This window comes from Dendrobates tinctorius, unplaced genomic scaffold (genome assembly GCF_039654945.1).
Source record: "Dendrobates tinctorius isolate UK_male_01 unplaced genomic scaffold, ASM3965494v1 ptg000089l, whole genome shotgun sequence".
In the NCBI taxonomy this organism is placed as follows: Eukaryota; Metazoa; Chordata; class Amphibia; order Anura; family Dendrobatidae; genus Dendrobates; species Dendrobates tinctorius.
Window position 1 is genome coordinate 23,489,988 of NW_027361757.1, and position 26,920 is coordinate 23,516,907.

Below are 26,920 nucleotides of genomic sequence, written 5' to 3' on the forward strand. Positions count from 1 at the left end.
TCGCAGTTATTTTGGCTAAAGGTTGTGCAACCAAGGATTAGGCTGAGGGTGCCAATACTTTTGTCTGGCCCATTTTTGGGAGTTTTGTGTGAAATGATCAATGTTTTGCTTTTTGCTTCATTCTGTTTTGTGTTTTTTCATTTAAGATAAATTAAATGAAGATAATAATACCAAAGAATTTGTGTTTGCAATCATTTTCAGGAAGAAACTGAGTATTATCTGACAGAATTGCAGGGGTGTCAATACTTTTATCCACAACTGTATATATCTAGAAGGAGCCCAGGATATGGGACATGTATACGATGATGGGGGCATATATACCAGGATGGGCCCAGAATGAGGGACATATATACCAGTTAATGGCCCAGGATGGGAGACATATATGTCAGGAAGGTGCCCAGGATAGGGAACATATATACCAGAATGGGGGACATATATACCATGATGGAGAGCATTTATACCAGGATGGGCACAAAATGAGGGGTATATATACTAGCAAGTTGCCCAGAATGGGGGACAGATATATAAGGAAAGAGCCCAGGATATGGGACATATATACCATGATGGGGGCATATATAACAGCATGGGCCCAGGATGGTGGATATATACTGTATATCATAAAGGGACCCAGGAGAGGGGACATATATATCAGGATGGGAGCATATATAATAGAATGGGGTTTATATATACCAGGATGGATCCAGAATAAGGGACATATACACCAAGATGGGGCCCAGGATGGGGGACATATATACCTGGATGGGGGGGCAATATACCAGGATGGCGGACATATATCAGGAAGGGGCCCAGGATGGGGGACATATATACCGTGATGGGTGATATATATGCCAGGATGTGACTGGGATGAGGAACATTTATACCAGGATGTGGGACCTGTGTACCAGGATTTGGGACATATATACCAGGAAGGGGCCCAGGATGGAGGATATTACTACTTAATGGGGGACACGTGTGTCATTATGGGATTTGAAACACTACAAGGGCCCATACATCTGCCCAACATGCAAGGGGGGCCCAGATAAAAATTTTGCACCAACCACCTAACCCCCAAGAACCCCAGAATAGCTGCTCCTCTCGTCCCATAGTCAGTTGAGCATGTTACTATTCTATTCACAAGCATGTAAGGATCTTTGGCAGTCCCATAGACAGTGAATGGAGCGGTAGAAGCAAATTTGAGCAGCACTCTAATCACACACTGTTGATTAGTATGTCAGACCCCCATGTAGTATCTCTTTAAGGCCGGGATCACACATGCGAGAAACACAGCCAAGTGTTGTATGTTAATACCCGGCATTGCCGCTGGCACTCAGGAGCAGAGTTTGTGGCCGCACGGCAATACATGCAGCTCCTGAGTGCCGGGTATTAACATGCGACACTCGGCCGTGTTTCTTGCATGTGTGATCCTGGCCTAAAGGGATTTTACTGACATATGTTTTTATGCTGATCAGTTTGATCAAGTTAAAAATAACAAACTTAGCAGTTACTTCCCCTTCTCCAGCGGCACCTCTGTGCCTTCACTTTAGTCTCCTATGACAGACTACAACACATATCACTGCTGCAGTCACTGCACCCAATGGCTCCACATAAGCATCAACCCTGAGCCAAGTGATTGGCTGCAGTGGTCACATGTGGTGTAGAGCAGAGGAGGAGAGTCGCCGCTAGAGCAGGGGAGGGTGCGTAACTTCTGAGTTTGTCAACTAGCGAAAACTCCTTTAATCCTGTAAAGAAAACACACAAGTATCTACACCACACTTCTTATATCTACATAAGCTTGGCAGAGAAGGAATTAATAAGAAGTGAATTTTATTCTTTGCTCATTACCCTATGTCTTATGTTTCCACTTCTCCCATGTAGACTTATCCCATGGTTTTGCAATATCGGCCAAGAATTGACTTTGGTTAATTGGTCGGAAACACTGAGAAGAATCCTGCACTATACATTTGCTCATCGACAGATTGCACAATGAATGGCTGTGCCTAATTACATGGACTGAGAGGACACTGTCTATTTTACAGCATGCAAACTATGGATGTGGTCTCTTTCCAACCCACCAGTGGTGTCATTTGTAGCTCTTGTCACGATTCCACCGCACTGGCTCCTAGGGATGCTGCCACATGCTGCTTCGGCTGGCTTCGGTGGATGTAATGGTGAACAGCGGACATTTCATCTAGCTAGAGCCAATATATTTTCATTACTGCTACTTTAACCGTTTGTGGTTTCGTCATTTCGTACTGTAGTGAAATCTATAATGGTTTCCCACAGATAATTGTGACTGACAATACCTAGAACCTATATTACTTATGTTCTGATTTATATATTGTCATTTTAAAGTGATAATCCAGACGGAAAGACGTACCACCTACTTGCTGGTGACAAGGGGTTGCTAACGTTAGATCAGCCTCTGCATCAGTACTTGTATGCCAAAACCGGGAGTGTATCCAAAACACAGAACAGGTGTCAGAACTTTCAATTACAGTTTTTCTCTGTAAGTTCCACTCCCGGGTTTGGCATATAAACACTGATGTAAAAATAGTGACGTGTGAATGAGGGCTTACGGTGAGGGGGATTTCGTATGGATAGGCAATCAAGCATTTTCTCAGCCACTCCATGAAAACTTTATGGGACCTATAGAAAGGCTGCACCTAATTTATAAAAAAGCCCAGTCCGTGGGAACTCCTCCACCTGGACTTGTGGTTGGGGGAATCCGGTCTCCTATTTTATTAATTACTAGGTTCCCCTGAACACACAATGTCAGATGTACTGTCACCTCTAAGCGGCTATGTATAACTCATATTAAAGAGAATCTGTCGCCAGCGATCTTCCCCTGATATACACTAATTGGTGAATGGCTTAAAAGACAACGAATCTGTATAGGAAGTTGTCATTTCTATATCTGTACTACCTTGCATTTCCCCACAATAAGCCCACATAGGCCTGTGTGCTGCAGGTTCATGAAGGACTCTGCTATTTTGCAGCACAGAGGAGTCCTGTTCTGGAGTTTGTATGTAACGCATGCACATGGGGGCTTACTGCAGAGTAATTCTAGTGAGTATACATACCCTGAAGATCTAAGCTTGACAAAGTAGTAGTGCCGACTCCTGTCTTTAGAAACATTAAAAATGATGTATGTCTTGTAAGCCGTTTATTGATTACTGATGTTCAGGAGGGTGTTCAGTGCTTACGGATGCAATATAAGGTCAGTAGATAGGAACGATAGATATACAGTCGTGTGAAAAAGTGTTTGCCCCCTTCCTGATTCTTTTGCATGTTTGTTACACTAAAATGTATCAGATCACCAAGCAAATTTAAATATTAGACAATAATAACAAAGTAAAAACAAAATGCAGTTTTTAAATGAAGATCTTTATTATTAAGGGGGAAAAAAATCCAAACCTACAGGGCCCTGTGTGAAAAAGTGATTGCCAACCCCCCTCAGAACATAAATTAATTGTGGTTTATCACATCTCTGGGACGTTGAGTTCAAATTCCCTAGCCACACGCAAGTCTGATTACTGCCACACCTGTTCTCAATCAAGAAATCACTTACTGTATTTTTCGGACTGTAAGACGCACCCCAAATTTTCAGACGGAAAATGGGAAAAAAAATAATGCATCAAATGGGGGACCGTCTTACAGTCCTGAATTCATCTTACCCGGAGGGCATCTGCAGCGCTGGCAGCAGCAGGAGTCGGGTGATTCTTCCGGTGGTCCGACGCTGCAGGGTGATGATCTCGCTCCCATCCCAGCCTGGTGTGGCAGGGTCGGCGGTGCTCGGTGGTGCGAGTGGCTTCGGCGACATTTTGTGAAAGAAAGAAACCTTTGCACTTCTATTGCTTTGATGATGTGGCCTCCAGGAAAATGGCCACCGGAGGCAGCGCATGCGCAGATTTAGATCTCGGCAAATAGAACTCGTCCTGAAATCTCAGGAGATGAGATCTCGGAGCCGAGATCTCAATCTGTGCATTCACCGCCTATAGTGGCCATTTTCCCGAAGGCCAGATTGATTTCCCCATGCGCAGATTGAGATCTCTGCAACGAGATCTCGTCCAGAGATCTCGGGAGACGAGATCTCGGAGCTGAGATCTTAATCTGCACCGCCTTCGGTAGCCATTTTCCCGGAGGCCACAGCATCGACGCAATAGAACTGCGGGGGCTTCGGGCTTTCACATAATGTCACCGGAGCCCCCCGCAGCACCAAGCACCGCCAAAACTTCCGTACCAGGCTGTGATGGGAGCAAGATCATCGCCCTGCAGCGTCAGACCACCATAACAATCGCCCAACTCCTGCTGCCACCACGCTAACTAAGTACATTCTGACTATGAGACGCACCCCCGTTTACCCCCAAAATTTTTGGGAAAAAAGTGCGTCTTATAGTCCAACAAATACGGTAAATAGGACAAGCCTTACAACGTGAAGTAGACCAAAAGGTCCTCAAAAGCTAGTAAACGTGCCGTGATCCAAAGAAGTTCTGGAACAAATGAGAGACAAAGTAATTGAGATCTATCAGTCTGGAAAAGGTTATAAAGCCATTTCTAAATCTTTTGTGACAAACATGCAAAAGAATAGGAAATCGGGAAGTGAGCAAAAACTTTTTCACACCACTGTATGTATCCACCTCAACATTTGGTACCAGTACATGATTTCTTCCTACTGTTGGGATCCCAGTTGCTGGACTTCTTTTAAAAGGGGTGATCCACTATTGGACATCTCAACCCCTTATTAATAGGCCAAGGTGGTGAGAAAAAATTAAAAAAACATAGATTTTCACCTCCCAAACTGGCCCCTCGCCTCATAAGCTGGCCCTTCTCAGTAGCCAATACTACTCTGCTCTGGCAATCTGTGAACACTGCAGACAATCTGACATTCCCTTTGGATGTTGCTACCAGGAGACTAATTGGAAAATCAGCAGTGAGTTTGGAGGAGCGGAGCCAGTCCCGGATGTATCTATTTTTTTTTCTTTTCTCAATGCCATGGCCCTATTGTCCAATAGTGAGCAACCCACTAATTAGCCTATTTAGTCTGGATTCACACATCCATGTTTCACAGTCCAAATACAGACCGTGATGCACTGAACGACCCCGGGTCTCCTGACCTCGACAGCCTCATAACATGTATAAGGCAGTTGAGTTTGAGTCCTCAAACCCTGGCAAGTACATGCATCTCGAGCCGATCATGGAGCGTGACATACAGATATGTGAAAGCGACCTTACTTAAAACAGCTTTCTGTGATTTGTTAAAAAATAACCAAAAACAGGAAATGAGGTATTATTATAAAAAAAAAAAAATCACACCTCTTTAATCCCCTATTGCTCCCTAAATCAGTTGATGGAACTTTTGACGTCTGCCTTCTCCATATTGAGATTGTGATAGTAGTTCCCCAAATGCTTTAAAATGAGATGTTGAGTGAGATAAAACCTTTCTTTCCTTTACATTATGCCAGCATATGTGCTAGCACATTACAAGCAATGGGTGGGCAACCTCCGATATTTCTGTATAGTTCCAGCTGTATTTCCCATTATGCCTTGCCAGCTAAATCTAACACGCATCAGCCCCATGTAGGCAGAGCTTCACATACCTAGTCTGTTCTTCTTCCTTGCCAAATGTTTCATTTTCATTAGTCTTCCACTTTCTTTTTTAAATAATTTATTAAACGTAGAAATAATGAGTAATAACAAATCCTTGAAAATTCCATGTTTTGGCCATAAGTGACATAATGATAACACGTGTAGTCTACAATCTCCTCATATAGTAATGAAGATGTATAGTGTACTTTTATTTATACCCGTTCTTTATTAGTGCGTCTCATACAATCTGTAGGTAAGCCTTTCAAAGACTTATGTTGGTAGCACTTACTAGTATTATAGAAAACTGTGTGCCTCATTGTAAATAGATCTACAGTAAATATGAAAAATACATAGAAATGTATATATATATATGTGTGTGTGTGTATTATATATATATATATATATATATATATATATATATATAATATACACTGTCTGCATTTAGGAAAGATGCTATATTATTCCCTGTGTGGTGAGCTGGGTATATTTTCTTATGTGTGTATCTTTACAACTTGCTGACAAATATATAATATGGAAAGATGCCTTTAAACATGTAACCAAAATAACTGTACGACTACCAAGGAGAGAATCTCTATTATAAGTGATAGTTCCATGACCAAATTCCTTGCACTACCACGTCTGAAGAAGGGACTCGATGTCAGGAAGTATATTTTTCTAAGTTATTTTCAGTTACTGTATACTTGTATTTTGTACCTGTGAAAGAAGTGAGGCCGTCGCCTATTCTCTCATTTCCTTTCAGATTGAAAATTTTGTAACGATGCTCAAATTGAACTGGGTTTTATAAGAAATGGCACATTTTGTAAATAGTCTACAAGAGATGAACGTCTATCTAAACAGTTTACGCTAATATAAAACTGGATTGTTGGTATTATACCTTGCGCGTGTTTGTGATTTATTGGCATGCTCAGATGTTAAAACGTGAAACACATGCTTCAGGTATATATGGACTTCAGAATGCCACTAAGGTGCTATCTGTGCATGCTTGGGTGCTAATCGAGCATCTCGTCACGCTCAAGAAATATGTTCAAGTCCATGCGCCTGCATGTCTCGCGGCTGTTCCACACCCACAACACATGTAGGATGTCCTGTTTGATAGGCCATCCCTGCATGTGTTGCGGCTGTCTTACAGCCGCGAGATATGCAGGCGCAAGGACTCAAACATATTTTTCGAGCACACCGAAGACAATCGGTTAGCACCGGAGCATGCTCGGATAACACCTTATCAAAACACTTTCCTCATCGCTGTTAGGCAAATCCAACATGGAAGCTGCCTCTCTGTTCTGCCTTCTACCACTTGTGACGCTGTGTGGATTCCAGCATACGGCTAAACCCTTCATCCACTCCCAGTAAAAAGACTGTATGGGTGCTTAAGTCTATATTTATTAGGATGATGTGAACAACAATGGTAGATGATAACGGATGATATAGTGGAGGAGACTGGTGAACACAATTGTGGATGAGATCGGAGATTGATGAACACAATGTGGATGAGATCGGAGATTGATGAACACAGTGTGGATGAGATCGGGTTAAAACTATAAAGAAACAGACAGTACAATACATCAGTACTGGCAGATAACAGCACAGCAATAATGCAGGGTGCTATTACATACAGTTGTGGCCAAAAGTATTGACACCCCTGCAATTCTGTCAGATAATACTCAGTTTCTTCCTGAAAATGATTGCAAACACAAATTCTTTGGTGTTACTATCTTCATTTAATTTGTCTTAAATGAAAAAACACAAAAAGAATTGTCCTAAAGCCAAATTGGATATAATTCCACACCAAACATAAAAAAGAGGGTGGACAAAAGTATTGGCACTGTTCGAAAAATCATGTGATGCTTCTCTAATTTGTGTAATTAGCAGCACCTGTAACTTACCTGTGGCACCTAACAGGTGTTGTCAATAACTAAATCACACTTGCAGCCAGTTGACATGGATTAAAGTTGACTCAACCTCTGTCCTGTGTCCTTGTGTGTACCACATTGAGCATGGAGAAAAGAAAGAAGACCAAAGAACTGTCTGAGGACTTGAGAAACCAAATTATGAGGAAGCATGAGCAATCTCAAGGCTACAAGTCCATCTCCAAGACCTGAATATTCCTGTGTCTACCATGCGCAGTGTCATCAAGAAGTTTAAAGCCCATGGCACTGTGGCTAACCTCCCTAGATGTGGACGGAAAAGAAAAATTGACAAGAGATTTCAATGCAAGATTGTGCGGATGTTGGATAAAGAACCTCGACTAACATCCAAACAAGTTCAAGCTGCCCTGCAGTCCGAGGGTACAACAGTGTCAACCCGTACTATCCGTCGGCGTCTGAATGAAAAGGGGCTGTATGGTAAGAGACGCAGGAAGACCCCACTTCTTACCCCGAGACATAAAAAAGCCAGGCTGGAGTTTGCCATAACTTACCTGAAAAAGCCTAAGGCCTCTTTCACACATCAGGTTTTCGCCGTCAGGCGCGATCCGGCGCTTTTGACAAAAACCGGATCCGGCGAAATGCAATGCCGGATCCGGTTCCCCCCCCCCATTGACTTGCATTTGCGCCGGATCGCGCCGGATGGCCATGCGTTTCATCCGGTTTTCGCCGGATCCGGCAATGTGTCGCGATCCGGCGTCTGGAAAAAACGGCTACTGTAACGTTTTTTGTCTCCGGCGAAAAAGCCGGACACGCCGGATCCGGCGCGTCCGGCTTTTTCACACAATGAAAGCCTATGAGCGCCGCAATGCGCCTGATCCGGCGAAAGCCGGATCCGGTAGCCGGATCCGGTTTTTTGGGTCTGAGCATGCTCAGTAGCTCTGCCCACAAGACATATATAAAAGCAAGACAGTGGGACCCACAGCCACACCCAACATGCCACCCAAGAAAGCAACCAAGCGCAGGAGAAGGCAGGAGACCACTGCAGCACCATCAGCACCACCACCACCCCAAATGGAGCAGCAAATGGAACATGCTGAGGAGGGGAGGCCAGCAGCAGATGAGAGACGGTAATTATCAAATCCCCCATTCCTCCAAACTAGGGCTATTGAATATCAAGATATTCATTGGCCCTTTGTTTCTCTTTATTCAACAGCCGCCCAATAGATGCAGCAGCAGCAATGGCAGCAGCTGGAACACCACCCACAGGCATGGAGTGTGGCCACCAGGAAGACAGCACATCATCTTCTGGGAGCCCTCCCTCGCATCGTCAGCGTTTGACGGTAAGTTTTTATTTCCAAAATCCATCATCTCTGTAAATATATGTCTATTCATTGCCTTTTATTTCAAAACAGGAATCACAAGATGAAGAGGAGCTCCCAGAAGAAGAAGGAAGGGGTGGACAGACACTTGGAATGGGCTCACAATTGGTAAGTTTTTTGCATCAAACGCAGAAACACAACATCACACTACACACAACACATAGAAAACAATGTTCTGCAGACCACACACAGCAAACAAATGCCTACATCCAAAGACATAACATTTTTTGTTTACTTCTCTAGTCTTCCCAATCTGGTGCTCGGCCAAGAGGTCCTCGCAGTGCCTCCCAGGGTCGTCGGCGACAGCAACGCGGCGGTCACCAGCGTGTAAGTATAAATATTTTTGCTTTGTTTTTTTGCACTTTTTATTTCATTTCTTTTGTGGAGGCTAATTATGTTAGTTTTGTCTTTTTCTTTAACAGCCTTCACAGCGTGCTCCCGACTCTGACGGTGAGGATGGAGGACTCGATGTGGACCACCTCATCGATCTCGTCAGAGAAAGGGAGCCGCTCTGGAATATGGCTGACCGCCGCCATGCTGACCTTATCGTTACCCGACGACTCTGGGAGGAAATCTGTTCGCTCCTTGTGGGCCGCTGGGAGGACCTCGATGCTCGGGCCCAGATTAAAGAGCGTAAGTATATACAGTACCGGTTGCTTGATGTAAACCAGTGTTTCCCGAACTCCAGTCCTCGTGGTCCCCACGGATCATGTGTTCAGGATTTCTATTTACTATGGAAATCCTGAAAACATGACCCCTGGGGACCATGAGGACTGGAGTTTGGGAAACACTGATGTTGTATACTAACCACTCCTTTCTCGTTTCAGGGAACAGAATTGTGAATCGGTGGCGGTCTGTGAGGGATCGTTTCAAGAAGGAGTTCAATAAAGAGATGCGGGCCCCGAGTGGATCTGGAGGACGCAGGAGCAAGTACAAGTACGCACAAGCCCTGTCGTTCCTCCGGGAAACAATGGTCACTAGAAGGTAAATATTACACACCACATGTGAAAAAAAATGTTAGATGTAACTTTTTTTTTTCAGCCAGGGCCATACCATGTCAGTATTTTAAATGTTTTTTTTTCTCTTTATTCCACAGCACGGTGAGCAGCACTCGGGAGCCTGCACGATTGGACCCTTCTGAGGCGATCCCTGAGGAGACCGGCACCGAGGGACACTTCGACCACCCCGGTACATCTGCACCTTCCCAGCCTTCCCACACATTCGACCCATCTGTCCCATCCACCAGCACAGGAGCATCGTGGCCGCCTACATTACATGAAGCTGCTGGTGAGGAGATCGCTTTCCCTTTACCCCACCCTTCTGCCCCTGCCACCTCTAGTACACCTGCGGGTACTGGGCGGCAGCGGCAGAGGGGTCAGGAAAAGAGTTATGCGCCAGAGTTCTTGCATCTGAATGCATCTTTCCAGAACTGTCTAAAAGTCTTGTCAGAGCAAATCTCCGCAGGCTTTCAGCAGATCAACTCCAGCATTCTGGAGGTGAAGACACTTCTGCAAACCATGCATTCAGAAGCAAGATCTTCGCCAAACCACACCTTTTTCAGGTCTGTTGTGGAGCGCATGGCAACACTATCTCCTACCCAGCAGATGCATGTAATGCATTCGTGCCACGGTGCTCTACAGCAGGTTACCTCCCAACCTCCACCTCCCACCACTGTAGTTCCTCCACCTGCACCCCCTCCAGCCACTTTCCATCCTCCCCCTCCTATTACATCTGCACCCCCTCCAGCCACTTTCCATCCTCCCCCTCCTATTACATCTGCACCCCCTCCAGCCACTTTCCATCCTCCCCCTCCTATTACATACCAGCAACCTCACCAGTACCAGCAACCTCCCCAGTACCAGACATCTCCCCACTTCCAGCAACCTGCCCCGTACCAAACTCCTTCCCCGTACCAAACTCCTTCCCCGTACCAAACTCCTTCCCCGTACCAAACTCCTTCCCCATACAACTTTCCATCAACATCATCTGCTCCTACAGTCCTTGCCCAACCCTCCACTCCACCGCCCACCACCTCTTCTGCCTCCCACATGTCCACCCATTCTGTAGCTTTTTCCACACCATCACCTCTAACTGTTCCTTCCCCACCACGATCCCAGTCCTCTCTCCACACTCCCATTGTCGAAGTGTCCCGCAGCCCCTCCAGCAGTATTTCCACCCCACACTACACAGAGTTATAATGTTTTTTTTGTAATAAAAATGCCCATTTGGTTGGTTTCAAACCTTTATTAAAAAAGTTTTTTTAACTTTAAAAACAGTTTACACAAAAAAAAATATTTTAAATAAAAGTTAAATTATTGTTTACACTGGTTGTCTGTCATTTCTTTCTGCGGCGAAATATGTTTAAAAAAAAGGTTAAATACAGGGTATTTAAAAGGTAAAAAGGTATTCAAAACCAGGTATATAACTGTGGGTAAATTTTAGCTTTTTGCCACAGTTGTGTTCCTGGTTGTGTTTGAAGCAAAGTATTTCACCTGAAAAGTTGTGTTTATTGTTGGTGATTTCCTAACAATGTACACAACTTTTGTTAAAAGGTGAAATACTTTGCATAAAACACAACCAGGTACACACCTGTGGCCTAAAGCTAAAAATAGAGACCATGACAAGATAGCCAACTTTGGTTGGCAAAGGTATATACTGTTGGTACAGAAGGTACACAAGTTTGGTTAGGGCACAAATCTTTCACACTCTGTCATCCTGCCAGTGTACTCTGCCTTGAGGTGACATAAAGTATAGTGCAAAATTGTCCCTCATTACTGAAACCGTCACAGAACTTCTAGTGGTAATGTCATGGTAATCTTGCAAGGTGGTTTCTTCAGAGGTGTCCTCAATGGAAATGGGTTCCTTGCAGATAACAAAATTGTGGAGTACCACGCAAGCTTTGATCACCTCGTCCACAGTTTCTGTCTTGAGGTTGATCGCAGTCAATAGGACCCGCCATTTGGCTGTCAGAATACCAAAGGTACATTCAACCATTCTTCTTGCTCTTGTGAGGCGGTAATTAAAAATGCGTTTTGGTCTTGTCAATCCTCTGCTAGAGTACGGTTTCAAAAGGTGTTCTGACAGCTGGAAGGCTTCATCCCCTACACAGACAAATGGCATAGGTGGACCAGATGTTTGCGGCAGCGGTCTAGGTGGTGGGAACTGGAAGGTGTTTCCATACAGTTTACGCCCCATGGCAGACAGTTTGAAAACTTGAGAGTCATTGGAGCGGCCATAGGCCCCAATATCAACCGCAATAAATTTGTATTCCGCGTCAGCGATGGCCATGAGGACAATTGAAAAATATTTCTTGTAATTGAAATATTCCGATCCCGATCCAGCTGGCTTTACAATGCGGATATGTTTCCCGTCCACAGCGCCCAAGCAGTTGGGAAACTGACATATCTGTTGAAACTTGTCAGCAATTTCAATCCACCTCTCTGTTGTGGGCTCTGGTAAAAACTCTTCAGCTAAGGAGTCCCACAGTGCACGTCATGTGTACTTCACAATTCCAGATATGGTGGAAATCCCGAGTCTGTACTGGAAATGCAGTGACGAAAGGGATTCTCCAGTTGCAAGAAATCTGTGGGGAATTAAAAAACAATAAATTAGTTTTAAATCACAGCATTACATACCAAAACTGAGCTATAACACTTGGAGATACAAACTACCACCAACAAGATTGCAGTGAAAGTGTGCTCTGATGCGATCACATCCAATAAATGTGGCTTACCTTAAAGTCACCATCAGACGCTCCTCGGGTGAAACAGAGAAGTGGCAATAGGTGTCCGCTTTTCTTATGAGGTGTGCAATGCGCTCCACCAAGTAATCAAAATTCTCCATTTTCATCCGAACATATCCAAAAAATTTATCCGGGTTTCGTCGAAGGTCCATGCAGAGTGTAGAATAGACCCCACGCGTCATTCTCTTGGCTGTGATGGGGTGGATCCACAAACGTCGGCTACGATGCCTGATGTGCTGCTGTCTCGCTCTCTCCTTCTCCAGAACAATCACCCTCAAACGATTCGCCTCCGCTATAAAATCCGCCAAATTCTTCAAAATATTTCCAATGACAACATCCACCTTCGCCAGTAACTTGCTCTTCTCTCCAACCTGCACTTTCTCCTCTACAACCTGTCAAAGAAGGGCTGTAGGAACATGCTATATATAGTTTTCCAGTAGCCAATCCCGTTCGGAAGGCCACAAGGGTCAATTTTAAAAACCGGATCCGGCGTAATCCGTCGAAAAACGGATAGAAAAACGGATGAACCGGATGAGACGGATCCGGTTTTGTCTGTCAAGAAAAAGACGGATCCGGCAGAAAACCGGATCCGGCACATCAGGTTTTACAAAACATTTGCCGGATCCGGCATTCCGGCACGACGCCGGATCGCGCCTGACGCCGAAAACCTGATGTGTGAAAGTAGCCTAAAACATTTTGGAAGAATGTTCTCTGGTCAGATGAGCCAAAAGTAGAGCTTTTTGGGCAAAGGCATCAGCATAGTGTTTACAGGAGAAAAAAAGAGGCATTGAAAGAAAAGAACACGGTCCCTACAGTCAAACATGGCGGAGATTCCCTGATGTTTTGGGGTTGCTTTGCTGCCTCTGACACTGGACTGCTTGACCGTGTGCATGGCTTTATGAAATCAGAAGACTACCAACATATTTTGCAGCATAATGTAGGGCCCAGTGTGAGAAAGCTGGGTCTCCCTCAGAGGTCATGGGTCTTCCAGCAGGACAATGACCCAAAACACACTTCAAAAAGCACTAGAAAATGGTTTGAGAGAAAGCACTGGAGACTTCTAAGGTGGCCAGCAATGAGTCCAGATCTGAATCCCATAGAACACCTGTGGAGAGATCTAAAAATGGCAGTTTGGAGAAGGCACCCTTCAAATATCAGGGACCTGGAGCAGTTTGCCAAAGAAGAATGGTCTAAAATTCCAGCAGAGCATTGTAAGAAACTCATTGATGGTTACCAGAAGCGGTTGGTAGCAGTTATTTTGGCTAAAGGTTGTGCAACCAAGTATTAGGCTGAGGGTGACAATACTTTTGTCTGGCCCATTTTTGGAGTTTTGTGTGAAATGATCAATGTTTTGCTTTTTGCTTCATTCTCTTTTGTGTTTTTTTCATTTCAGACAAATTAAATGAAGATAATACCAAAGAATTTGTGTTTGCAATCATTATCAGGAAGAAACTGAGTATTATCTGAAAGAATAGCAGGGGTGTCAATACTTTTGGCCACAACTGTAGGTAAAGTCAATGATACAGAGTGCTAATATATCAGTAGCAGGCATCACCACAGAGGCTGAGAAATACAACACACAATGCAGTGAAAAGAGATCCAAACAAACTTAGGCTGCAAGCATTGTACTAACTGTACATAGGTGCACCTGTCTAACATGCAGTGTAAAAGCATTACAAGGAGCTGAAAATACATTGCAATATCATGAGGCTGCATCATGGCTAGCTAACACAGATACATAGCACAACGCATAACTGCATTAAACCTTCACCAGAATCCGCTTGGTAAAAGCAATGATTTTGCAGGGAGTTGGACACGTGTGAGTAGCTCAAGGATCCGAGGGAAAATGGCTACATGTTTCAGCCCGGAAAGATGAAGGGGCGGTTGTGAACAGAACAATAATTAAAGGGAAAGGAGTCCCTAACTCCAAGAATAGGGAAAAGAGGACAACTATGACATCTAATGGCCATAGCTGGAACAGCACTTAAGAAATGTCTTGCTGCACATGAATGGGCAGAACACTCTCTATTAGTTATAGTAATAACCATTAGCAAACTCTAAACTGAACAATGAAGGCAAAATGACTTTTTAGCTAAAAATAAGTATTTTATTGTATATGTTCTATAAAAATATGGCTTTATTGCCAAGAAATACAAGACAACAAAACCAGATCATAGACTAAAATTCAGCTGATATCACATTGTACATGGGTATAACTCTAAAGCATAATGACATTACATTCATAAATTATGTATTAATACTATATATTCCCATTTGACATGAACACAGCATGAATAATCTTACCCATAACAGGGTGCAACATGCAGCATCCCACAGACCATGCGCCCCAATGCATGTTTCGCTTGTTCCCAATATCTTCCTCAGGGGGTGCCAAGGTGCCTGAGGAAAGTAACACCCTGCAGTATCTGTCAAATCAAACCGTTATTTATGGTCAAATGTGAAATCATCTGCACTTGCAATAGTTCCTGTGTATTCCTGTATATGCTTCATCAGTTGGATAATTAGAAACATTTCACCCAGAGTCTGTTTTAGGAGAATTTTGCTATAATTTATGCTAATACATTGCTCCACCCTATTTTTTATATGAAGAATCATATTATTGTAAAACTAGATTAAGGCCCGATGCTATCGCATCGGGAGGATAGTGACACACCTCTTGCCATGTTAGCCCTCAACACACACACCTCCTCAACACACACTCCTCTCACCTTTCACCATCTCCACTCATGTCCCCCCCCCTCTTTCACTCCACATACGACCCTTTCTCTCACTCCGTCTCTCATACTCACGCCGTCATTGCCACTGCTCCACGATCCCCGACATCTTCCGCCGCCGCCATCCTGGATCCAGACGTTGTCCACGCAGGCGACATGCTCTTGCGGCGACACCATCTTGAGTATCGTGAAATCCCGCGATACTCAAGATGGTGTCGCCGCAAGAACATGTCGCCGGCGTGGACGATGTCGGGATCCAAAATGGCGTTGGCGAAATCTCGCGAGGACGATGTCGGGATCCAAAATGGCGTCTGCAAAATCTCCCGAGATTTCGCCGGTGCCATTTTAGATCGCGACGTCGTCCACGCCGGCGACATGTTCTTGCGGCGACGCCATCTTGAGTATCGCGGGATTTCACGATACTCAAGATGGCGTCGCCGCAAGAACATGTCGCCAGCGTGGACAACGTCGGGATCCAGGATGGCGCCGGCAGAAGAGGTTGTCGGGGATCGTGGAGCAGCGACGATGACGGCGTGAGTATGATAGACGGAGTGAGAGAAAGGGTCGTATGTGGAGTGAAAGAGGGGGGACGTGAGTGGAGATGGTGAAAGGTGAGAGGAGTGTGTGTTGAGGAGGTGTGTGTTGAGGAGTGGTGTGTTGAGGGTTAACATGGCAAGAGGTGTGCGGTGACGTCACCAGTTACAACTGGACGGAAGTTGTTACAACCCGGAAGCTGCTTAGTGCATTTATTATTATAGAAGTGTATGAATTAAAATGACTTTTATGCACTTGTTCAACAATTACTTGATGATAGGCACAACTATAGTAGGACATTCCTGAGGCAAAAAAGTGGTGCATGATCAGCCAATTTCCATCCGCCAGAGGTGGTATCCAGTCAGATTTACTGTTTTCTGACCAGTTGCTTTCACTAACAGCCATCCTTCTTGAATGGGTTTACCAATAAATATACTTTCTTACCTATCCACAAGATAGGTGGGTAATGTATAATTGATAGGGGCCTGGTCTCTGATACCCTCACTAATCTCAACAATCGGTTTGGTAAAGCGAGTGCATTACTATTCCTAGAGCGCTCATTAGCAGGGGACTTCGGATTCCCTGTTCCAAAGATTTTTGGAAGTCCCAGAGGATGGACCTCCTGAGATCATACATTTATCAACTATCCTATGTGTGATGGTGTGATATGTTATGTGGATGTCATTTTTTATATATTCCTATTTTTAACAATTCCAGTTATTTTCATAGTGGTTTTCTTATTACATTGTAAGTCTGCAGCCTCACTGTATCTGTCTCTTGATGACCCCCTGTAGTGCATTAATCCCTAAGGCCTTTTGTTCTCCTCTGGGAGGCAACTTGTTTGACTACACCTGGACAAGGAAGGGGGTGGGGGGAAGATCGGCAGCTGGACAAGTCAGTTCCGGTAGAGACAAGATGGTGAAAAGGCTGCATTTCAGAGAGAAGGACCCATTTTTATCCTCTGGTGCTAGAGTGTTTTGGAATCTCGTTTCCCTGGACATTTTATCCTGAAACTGGACTGCATTCTTATTCTGGACTATCTTATCCTTTGTGTGGTGGACTGAATATGGACCTTTTCATATTTTTGCCTGAATAAAGGTCTTGGAATTGTTCACTCTTCGCTTGCTCTGTTGATTGTGTGATACCAGAGAAGGACCCCGTGACAACTGGTGGCAGCGGTGGGATCAACAGAGCGTCACCCAATGGAGAACCACCCACAGAGTGAGTACAGAAATTGGACTGTATGCAGTTTACAGGAGAGAGCCAGAGACCTGGGCCTGAACTACCAGGGACTGACTAAAGAGGCCTTAATCTATCTACTGGTGGGCGCTAGCCCGGCCACCTCCTCCCAGATGTCTGAAGGACGAGCACTGGAGACAGGGATCCCCATCCAGAAAAGCCAGTGGTTGGTGTGGTATGAAGAAGAGATGGCGGTTCTGGGCCCCGGCGTCTCTCAGGAGTACAAGGAGGAGGCTGCCCGCCGGGCACAGCGGAGACAGGAAGCAATGGAGCTTGAAAAAGGGAGTAACGCAATGTGGAGTGTAACCCCAACAATCTGGGAGCCTGTACGGATCACCCGGACAGAGTTTAAGCCATTTGATGAGGCTTCTGGAGATGTGGAGGGGTTCTTCAAAGACTTTGAGCAGCAGTGTGCTGTGATGGAGGTGCCCCACTCTAGCTGGATGCGTTTGTTAGTGGGGCTCCTGAACGGAAGCTTGGCGGAGGCTTACCGAACCATTGATGCACTGCGGAATCGGGATTATAACATTGTAAAGCGGACTATCCTGGATTACCATGCTATCACCCCAGACTCATATAGGGCCAAGTTCCGAGACCTCCCATGCACCACGCGGGGATCGTTTAGGATGTATGCACATAAGATGTCCGAGGCATGTCGGAGATGGCTGGAAGCAGAAAACGCCTTTACTGTGGAAGATGTTATACAGGCGTTCCTTATAGAACAATTTCTTGCCAAGTGCCCTGCAGAGGTACGGGAATGGGTCCGGGAGCGCACGCCGTGTACCGTGGATAGAGCTGCAGCCCTGGCCGATGAAGCCCTTACTATCCAGCTGCAATGGAGGAGGCTTCTGGACAATGAACCACGGCCTGCTCCCGCTCCCCGTCCCCCTCCAATTATATCTGCCCTTCCACCTAGTCGCAAGCCGATGACAATCACGCCTCACAATCCTAGGCCCCAACAGTTCCGACCACGACCTGGGGGTATCACAGAGAGGAGGTGTTATGGGTGTGGGCAACCTGGACATTTGCACATTTGCAGTCTGGCTGTCCCTCCAGGATTCGGAGGGAGCCCCACGCAGCCCCACCTCGTCCAGTGCATCTTGTACATTCCACCACACCTGAGGAAGAGCTATCACCACCCCCACCAGAGTGGACCACCGACCACGGCACCATAGATACCCCTCCTGGAGTGTACGGACTCCGGCCTCTGTCCTTTAGCCACTCAGAGCAACGGCAACACCACCTGCAGGATGTATTTATTGATGGATACAAAGTGTCAGGATTTAGAGACACGGGGGCATTCTTGACTATCGCTGACCCCCGTGTGGTTCGACCCGAGGCAATTTACCAGGGTCCGGGAATTCCCATTGTCCTGGCGGGCGGTGCCCGCAAATATACAGTGGGGCAAAAAAGTATTTAGTCAGTCAGCAATAGTGCAAGTTCCACCACTTAAAAAGATGAGAGGCGTCTGTAATTTACATCATAGGTAGACCTCAACTATGGGAGACAAACTGAGAAAAAAAAATCCAGAAAATCACATTGTCTGTTTTTTTTTCCTTTTATTTGCATATTATGGTGGAAAATAAGTATTTGGTCAGAAACAAAATTTCATCTCAATACTTTGTGATATATCCTTTGTTGGCAATGACAGAGGTCAAACGTTTTCTGTAAGTCTTCACAAGGTTGCCACACACTGTTGTTGGTATGTTGGCCCATTCCTCCATGCAGATCTCCTCTAGAGCAGTGATGTTTTTGGCTTTTCGCTTGGCAACACGGACTTTCAACTCCCTCCAAAGGTTATCTATAGGGTTGAGATCTGGAGACTGGCTAGGCCACTCCAGGACCTTGAAATGCTTCTTACGAAGCCACTCCTTCGTTGCCCTAGCGGTGTGCTTTGGATCATTGTCATGTTGAAAGACCCAGCCACGTTTCATCATCAATGCCCTTGCTGATGGAAGGAGGTTTGCCCTCAAAATCTCACGATACATGGCCCCATTCATTCTTTCATGTACCCGGATCAGTCGTCCTGGCCCCTTTGCAGAGAAACAGCCCCAAAGCATAATGTTTCCACCACCATGCTTTACAGTAGGTATGGTGTTTGATGGATGCAACTCAGTATTCTTTTTCCTCCAAACACGACAAGTTGTGTTTCTACCAAACAGTTCCAGTTTGGTTTCATCAGACCATAGGACATTCTCCCAAAACTCCTCTGGATCATCCAAATGCTCTCTAGCAAACTTCAGACGGGCCCGGACATGTACAGGCTTAAGCAGTGGGACACGTCTGGCACTGCAGGATCTGAGTCCATGGTGGCGTAGTGTGTTACTTATGGTAGGCCTTGTTACATTGGTCCCAGCTCTCTGCAGTTCATTCACTAGGTCCCCCCGCGTGGTTCTGGGATTTTTGCTCACCGTTCTTGTGATCATTCTGACCCCACGGGGTGGGATTTTGCGTGGAGCACCAGATCGAGGGAGATTATCAGTGGTCTTGTATGTCTTCCATTTTCTAATTATTGCTCCCACAGTTGATTTCTTCACTCCAAGCTGGTTGGCTATTGCAGATTCAGTCTTCCCAGCCTGGTGCAGGGCTACAATTTTGTTTCTGGTGTCCTTTGACAGCTCTTTGGTCTTCAACATAGTGGAGTTTGGAGTCAGACTGTTTGAGGGTGTGCACAGGTGTCTTTTTATACTGATAACAAGTTTAAACAGGTGCCATTACTACAGGTAATGAGTGGAGGAAAGAGGAGACTCTTAAAGAAGTTACAGGTCTGTGAGAGCCAGAAATCTTGATTGCTTGTTTCTGACCAAATACTTATTTTCCACCATAATATGCAAATAAAATGAAAAAAAAACAGACAATGTGATTTTCTGGATTTTTTTTTCTCAGTTTGTCTCCCATAGTTGAGGTCTACCTATGATGTAAATTACAGACGCCTCTCATCTTTTTAAGTGGTGGAACTTGCACTATTGCTGACTGACTAAATACTTTTTTGCCCCACTGTATACAGCGAGCTTCTGTGCGTTTGGATTATGGTTGTGGAGAAAAACTGTGTTGGATTGGAGATATGGGAGGACTTCCAGCAGATATCCTCCTTGGGAACGACATTGGGGAGTTACAGTGCCAATTTGTGGGAGCAGTCACCCGACTACAGGCCCTTCAAGCACTACGTCATCCGGACCCCACCGGGGAGCAACCACCACAAACCGCATCAGAGTCGGTAAGCAATACTTTCACTGCTACTACATTGGGAGAGTCTTGGGACAGAGAGAAGTTTAGGAGAGAAATAGTGGGTGACACTACCTTAGCAGCCCTTAGGCGAAAGGCAGAAACTGGGCACATGGGAGATAATGGGGATGGCTTCACTCGAGAAAACGGACTGTATTATCGTGTAACAAAGGGCAGTGACCAGGGCAACCCTGACGCAACGACCAGGCAACTCATTGTCCCTCAGAAGTACAGGGCACAGCTACTTCAACTGGCCCATGACATCCCCTTGGCTGGGCATCAAGGGAGAAAAAGGATTGAAAAGAGACTCACCCAAAGTTTTTACTGGCCTGGCGTCTCACAGTCGGTAGCCCATTATTGCCGCACCTGTGATGTGTGCCAGCGAATGCGGCATCCAGGAGCTCGACATAAGGTACCCCTGCAATCCCTGCCCATAACTGAGGAACCATTTCAACGTGTAGCCGTCGACATCATAGGTCCTCTGGCCAACCCCAGCAGGTCAGGGAAAAAATATATCCTGACCGTGGTGGATTATGCCACTAGTAGTGTTGAGCATTCCGATACCGCAAGTATCGGGTATCGGCCGATACTTGCTGTATCGGAATTCCGATACCGACTTCCGATATTTTTTCAATATCGGAATTCGGAATCGGAAGTTCAAAGTTGATTGACAGACTGACGTCATCATGATGCGCGGTGTGTGCGCATCATGATGCGCCGTCATTTCGGGCCTTCCGGGGGTCTCTGCCGGCCTGCCGGGGGGCTGTGCCGGCCTGCCGGGGGGCTGTGTGGACTGCCCGGGGTCTGTACCGGCCTGCCGGGGGGCTGTGCCGGCCTGCCGGTGGTCTGTGCACCCTGTGGGGGTCTGTACCGGCCTGCCGGGGGGCTGTGCCGGCCTGCCGGTGGTCTGTGCACCCTGTGGGGGTCTGTACCGGCCTGCCGGGGGGCTGTGCCGGCCTGCCGGTGGTCTGTGCACCCTGTGGGGGTCTGTACCGGCCTGCCGGGGGGCTGTGCCGGCCTGCCGGGGGGCTGTGCTGATGTCCGGGGGTCTGTGCAAGCATCGTCCGATGGGACTACAAGTCCCATCGGGCGATGCCTGCTACCATGACAGTGATTGACACATTAGCCAATGATGGGACAGTAGTAGTCCCATCATCCGGCTAATGTGTTAAATGTTAAAAAAAAAAAAAAAAAAAAAAATACTACATACATACTACATGCATGCTACATACATACTACATATATACTACGTACATACTACATACATGCTACATACATACTGCATGCTACATACATACTACATATATACTACATACATACTACATGCATGCTACATACATACTACATGCTACATACATACTACATATATACTACATACATACTACATACATGCTACATACATACTGCATGCTACATACATACTACATACATACTACATACATACTACATGCATGCTACATACATACTACATGCATGCTACATACATACTACATGCATGCTACATGCATGCTACATACATACTACATGCTACATACATACCACATACATACTACATACATACTACATACTACATATATACTACATGCATGCTACATACTACATGCTACATACATACCACATACATACTACATACATGCTACATACTACATACATACTACATACATACTACATGCATGCTACATACATACTACATGCATGCTACATACATACTACATGCCACATACATACCACATACATACTACATACATACTACATGCTACATACATACTACATATATACTACATGCATGCTACATACATACTACATGCTACATACATATCACATACATACTACATACATGCTACATACATACTACATATATACTACATGCATGCTACATACATACTACATATATACTACATGCATGCTACATACATACTACATGCTACATGCATGCTACATAAATACTACATACATACTACATGCTACATACATACCACATATATACTACATACATACAATACATTCATACAATACATACATAGACATACAGTACATATAACATAGAGTAACATACTTACCAATACTTGTCACATTGTTCCCCGAAGCCATTGTCAACAATGTGACAAGTATTGGTAAGTATGTTACTCTATGTTATATGTACTGTATGTCTATGTATGTATTGTATGAATGTATTGTATGTATGTAGTATATATGTGGTATGTATGTAGCATGTAGTATGTATGTAGTATGTATGTAGCATGCATGTAGCATGCAGTATGTATGTAGCATGCATGTAGTATATATGTAGTATGTATGTGGTATGTATGTAGCATGTAGTATGTATGTAGCATGCATGTAGTATGTATGTAGTATGTATGTAGCATGCATGTAGTATATATGTAGTATGTATGTAGCATGTAGTATGTAGCATGCATGTAGTATATATGTAGTATGTATGTAGCATGTAGTATGTATGTAGCATGCATGTAGTATATATGTAGTATGTATGTAGCATGTAGTATGTATGTAGCATGCATGTAGTATGTATGTAGCATGCATGTAGTATGTATATGGTATGTATGTAGCATGTAGTATGTATGTAGCATGCATGTAGTATATATGTGTTATGTATGTGGTATGTATGTAGCATGCATGTAGCATGCATGTAGTATGTATGTAGTATGTATGTAGTATATATGTAGTATGTATGTAGCATGTAGTATGTATGTAGCATGCATGTAGTATATATGTAGTATGTATGTAGCATGTAGTATGTATGTAGCATGCATGTAGTATATATGTAGTATGTAGTATGTAGTATGTATGTAGCATGCATGTAGTATATATGTAGTATGTAGCATGTAGTATGTATGTAGCATGCATGTAGTATATATGTGTTATGTATGTAGCATGTAGCATGCATGCAGCATGCATGTAGTATGTATGTAGTATGTATGTAGTATATATGTGGTATGTATGTAGCATGCAGTATGTATGTAGCATGCATGTAGTATATATGTAGTATGTATGTTGCATGTAGTATTTATGTAGTATGAATGTAGCATGTATGTAGTATGTAGTATGAATGTAGCATGTATGTAGTATGCATGTTGTATGTATGTAGCATGTAATTTTTTTTTTTTTTTTTTTTTTTTTTTTTTACATTTAACACATTAGCCGGATGATGGGACTACTACTGTCCCATCATTGGCTAATGTGTCAATCACTGTCATGGTAGCAGGCATCGCCCGATGGGACTTGTAGTCCCATCGGACGATGCCTGCACAGACCCCCGGAGCCTGCACAGACCACCGGCAGGCCGGCACAGACCACCGGCAGGCCGGCACAGCCCCCCGGCAGGCCGGCACAGCCCCCCGGAGCCTGCACAGCCCCCCGGCAGGCCGGCACAGCCCCCCGGCAGGCCGGCACAGCCCCCCGGCAGGCCGGCACAGCCCCCCGGAGCCTGCACAGACCACCGGCAGGCCGGCACAGCCCCCCGGCAGGCCGGCACAGACCACCGGAGCCTGCACAGACCCCCTGGCAGGCCGGCACAGCCCCCCGAAAGGCCCGTACAGACCCCAGAGAGGCTGTACAAGGGCAGGAAAGGGTTTTTCTTATTCCGATACCGGAAGTCCCATAGACTTGAATGGGACTTCCGGTATCGGAATCGGCGATACCGATACTTTTTTTAAAGATCGGCCGATACCATCCGATACGATACTTTGAAGTATCGGACGGTATCGCTCAACTCTAGCCACTAGGTATCCTGAAGCTGTGGCCCTGTCCAGTATTACAGCAGTAAAGGTAGCCGAAGCCCTTTTTACCATCTTTACCCGGGTAGGGTTTCCTAGTGAAATATTGTCGGATCAAGGCACTCAGTTCATGTCAGATCTGGTCCAGTCCCTATGGCATACCTGTGGTGTTCAAGCCATTCGCACCACCCCATACCACCCACAGACCAACGGACTATGTGAACGCTTTAATGGAACCCTAAAAAATATGCTGAGGGCTTTTGTTGACGTTGAAAAAGACTGGGAAAAGTACCTGCCACATCTCCTCGCCTATCGGGAGGTTCCCCAAGAGTCCACAGGGTTCTCTCCCTTCGAACTACTGTTTAGCCGGAAGGTCCGTGGGCCTCTCATTCTTCTGAAAGAACATTTGGAGGGAGACATCTCAGATACCGGAATGCCCATCGTTCCCTATGTTCTAGAGCTCAGAGACCGTCTCGCCCAGCTAGCTACCTTCGCTAAAGAACATCAGCGAATGGCCCAATCCAGACAAAAAACCTGGTATGACCGTAATGCCAGGAACCGGGAATTTATGGAAGGACAGCAAGTGCTCATGATTACTGCTTTCCCTGCCAACAAGCTTCAAGCAGTGTGGGAAGGCCCTTATCAGGTTGTCAAGAAAATTAATGACACTAACTATGTTATTGCCCTGGACTCTAGTGGTCGATGACAGAAAACCGTCCACATTAACATGCTGAAAGACTACCACGACCGATCTCTGCCTGTTCTAGCTGTCTGCCACCCCCCTAGTGATACCGCCGACGACGAGTATCTCCCAGATCTCCTCCAGGTTGCCCAAGCGGGAGGATCACTGGAACAAGTGCCCCTGGGCTCCCATTTATCGGATATACAAAAGGACGATATTGTCGCCGTACTAAGGCCGAGGGCTGCTGCTTTCTCCTCAAAGCCGGGGAAGACTACTCTCACCAGTCACCATGTGGAAACCCCCGGACAACGCCCCATCCAGCAGGCTGCCTACCGGGTTCCAGAGGCTGTTCAAGGCATGATAAAGAACGAACTGGAGGAGATGAAACAACTGGGAGTTATTCAGCCATCTCACAGTTCTTGGGCCTCTCCTGTTGTCCTGGTCCCCAAGAAGGATGGTACAACACAATTCTGCATTGATTACAGACGACTAAATGATGCCACCAAGAGTGATGCTTATCCCATGCCCAGGATTGATGATCTATTGGATCGTCTGGCCAGTGCCCAATTTGTGACCACGTTAGACTTGAGCAAGGGGTACTGGCAGATACCCCTAACGGAGGACGCTCGGGAGCGCTCAGCCTTCATTACTCCATTTGGGCTTTATGAGTTCCTGGGAATGCCCTTTGGGATGAAAACTGCCCCCGCTACTTTCCAGAGACTGGTGGATCGACTGTTACAAAAATGTCAGGACTTTGCCTGTGCTTACTTAGACGACAGCGCCATTTTTAGCACAACCTGGGAGGAACATCTTAAACACTTGGGCATAGTGCTGGACTGTATCCTTACTGCAGGACTGACCATTCGCCCTGATAAGTGCCAAATAGGAATGGCTGAGGTGCAGTACCTCGGGCATAGAGTAGGGGGTGGGACACTAAGGCCTGAGCCTGCCAAGGTGGAAGCCATTAGCAACTGGTGTAGACCCCAGACTAAAAAGCAGGTACTTGCGTTTTTAGGAACTGCTGGTTACTATCGCAAATTTGTTTCTAATTTCAGCACCTTGGCCAAGCCCCTAACCGACCTGACCAGCAAGAACATGCCTAGGAATGTGACGTGGACGACGGCATGCGAGGATGCCTTTTCAGCGTTAAAGACTGCCCTCGTCACTGCTCCTGTCTTGGCTGCCCCGGATTATAAACGCAGGTTCCTCGTGCAGACAGATGCATCCACCTTTGGGATTGGGGCAGTACTTAGCCAAGTGAACGCCGCCGGAGAAGAACATCCTGTTGCTTTTGCCAGTCGGAAACTACTGGATCGGGAAGTTGCCTATGCCACTATTGAAAAGGAGTGCCTTGCCATCGTATGGGCGCTAAAAAAATTGCAGCCCTACTTGTATGGCAGAGACTTTACAATTGTTACAGACCACAACCCCCTCACATGGCTGAATCGCGTATCAGGGGACAATGGAAGATTGCTGCGGTGGAGCTTGTCCTTACAACCCTACAGCTTCTCCATCCAATACAAGCGAGGAAGCCAACACCAGAACGCCGATGGACTGTCTCGACAAGAAGAACCATAGGCTCCCCAGGCCGACCTACCCCTGCCACTGTACAAGGAATTATAAATAACTGAGCAATGTGGACTAAAGTGAGCAGGCCAGAGGTCTGTGTAGACCTTATGGGGTGCTCACTTATTATGGGGAGGGAGAGGTTGTGATGGCGTGATATGTTATGTGGATGTCATTTTATGTATATTACTATTTTTAACAATTCCAGTTATTTTCATAGTGGTTTTCTTATTACATTGTAAGTCTACAGCCTCACTGTATCTGTGTCTTGATGACCCCCTGTAGTGCATTAATCCCTAAGGCCTTTTGTTCTCCTCTGGGAGGCAACTTCTTTGACTACACCTGGACAAGGAAGGGGGTGGGGGGAAGAACGGCAGCTTGACAAGTCAGTTCCGGTAGAGACAAGATGGTGAAAAGGCTGCATTTCAGAGAGAAGGACCCATTTTTATCCTCTGGTGCTAGAGTGTTTTGAAATCTCGTTTCCCTGGACATTTTATCCTGATACTGGACTGCATTCTTATTCTGGACTATCTTATCCTTTGTGTGGTGGACTGAATATGGACCTTTTCGTATTTTTGCCTGAATAAAGGTCTTGGAATTGTTCACTCTTCG

The 26,920-nt window shown here is 45.5% G+C and overlaps 1 protein-coding gene across 8 annotated transcripts in view; it reads left to right on the forward strand.

Moving 5' to 3' along the window:
- PCGF5 (polycomb group ring finger 5) overlaps positions 1-6,480 on the forward strand; it is a 111,016-nt gene extending 104,536 nt beyond the window's left edge. For all 8 annotated transcript variants that reach the window (XM_073585921.1, XM_073585919.1, XM_073585917.1 and 5 more), the window contains one exon: positions 1,876-6,480. In XM_073585921.1, coding sequence (XP_073442022.1) covers positions 1,876-1,923 — 48 coding nt within the window. In that variant the 3' untranslated portion in view covers positions 1,924-6,480. The remainder of the gene's footprint in view (positions 1-1,875) is intronic.
- The last annotated feature ends 20,440 nt before the right edge of the window (positions 6,481-26,920 follow it).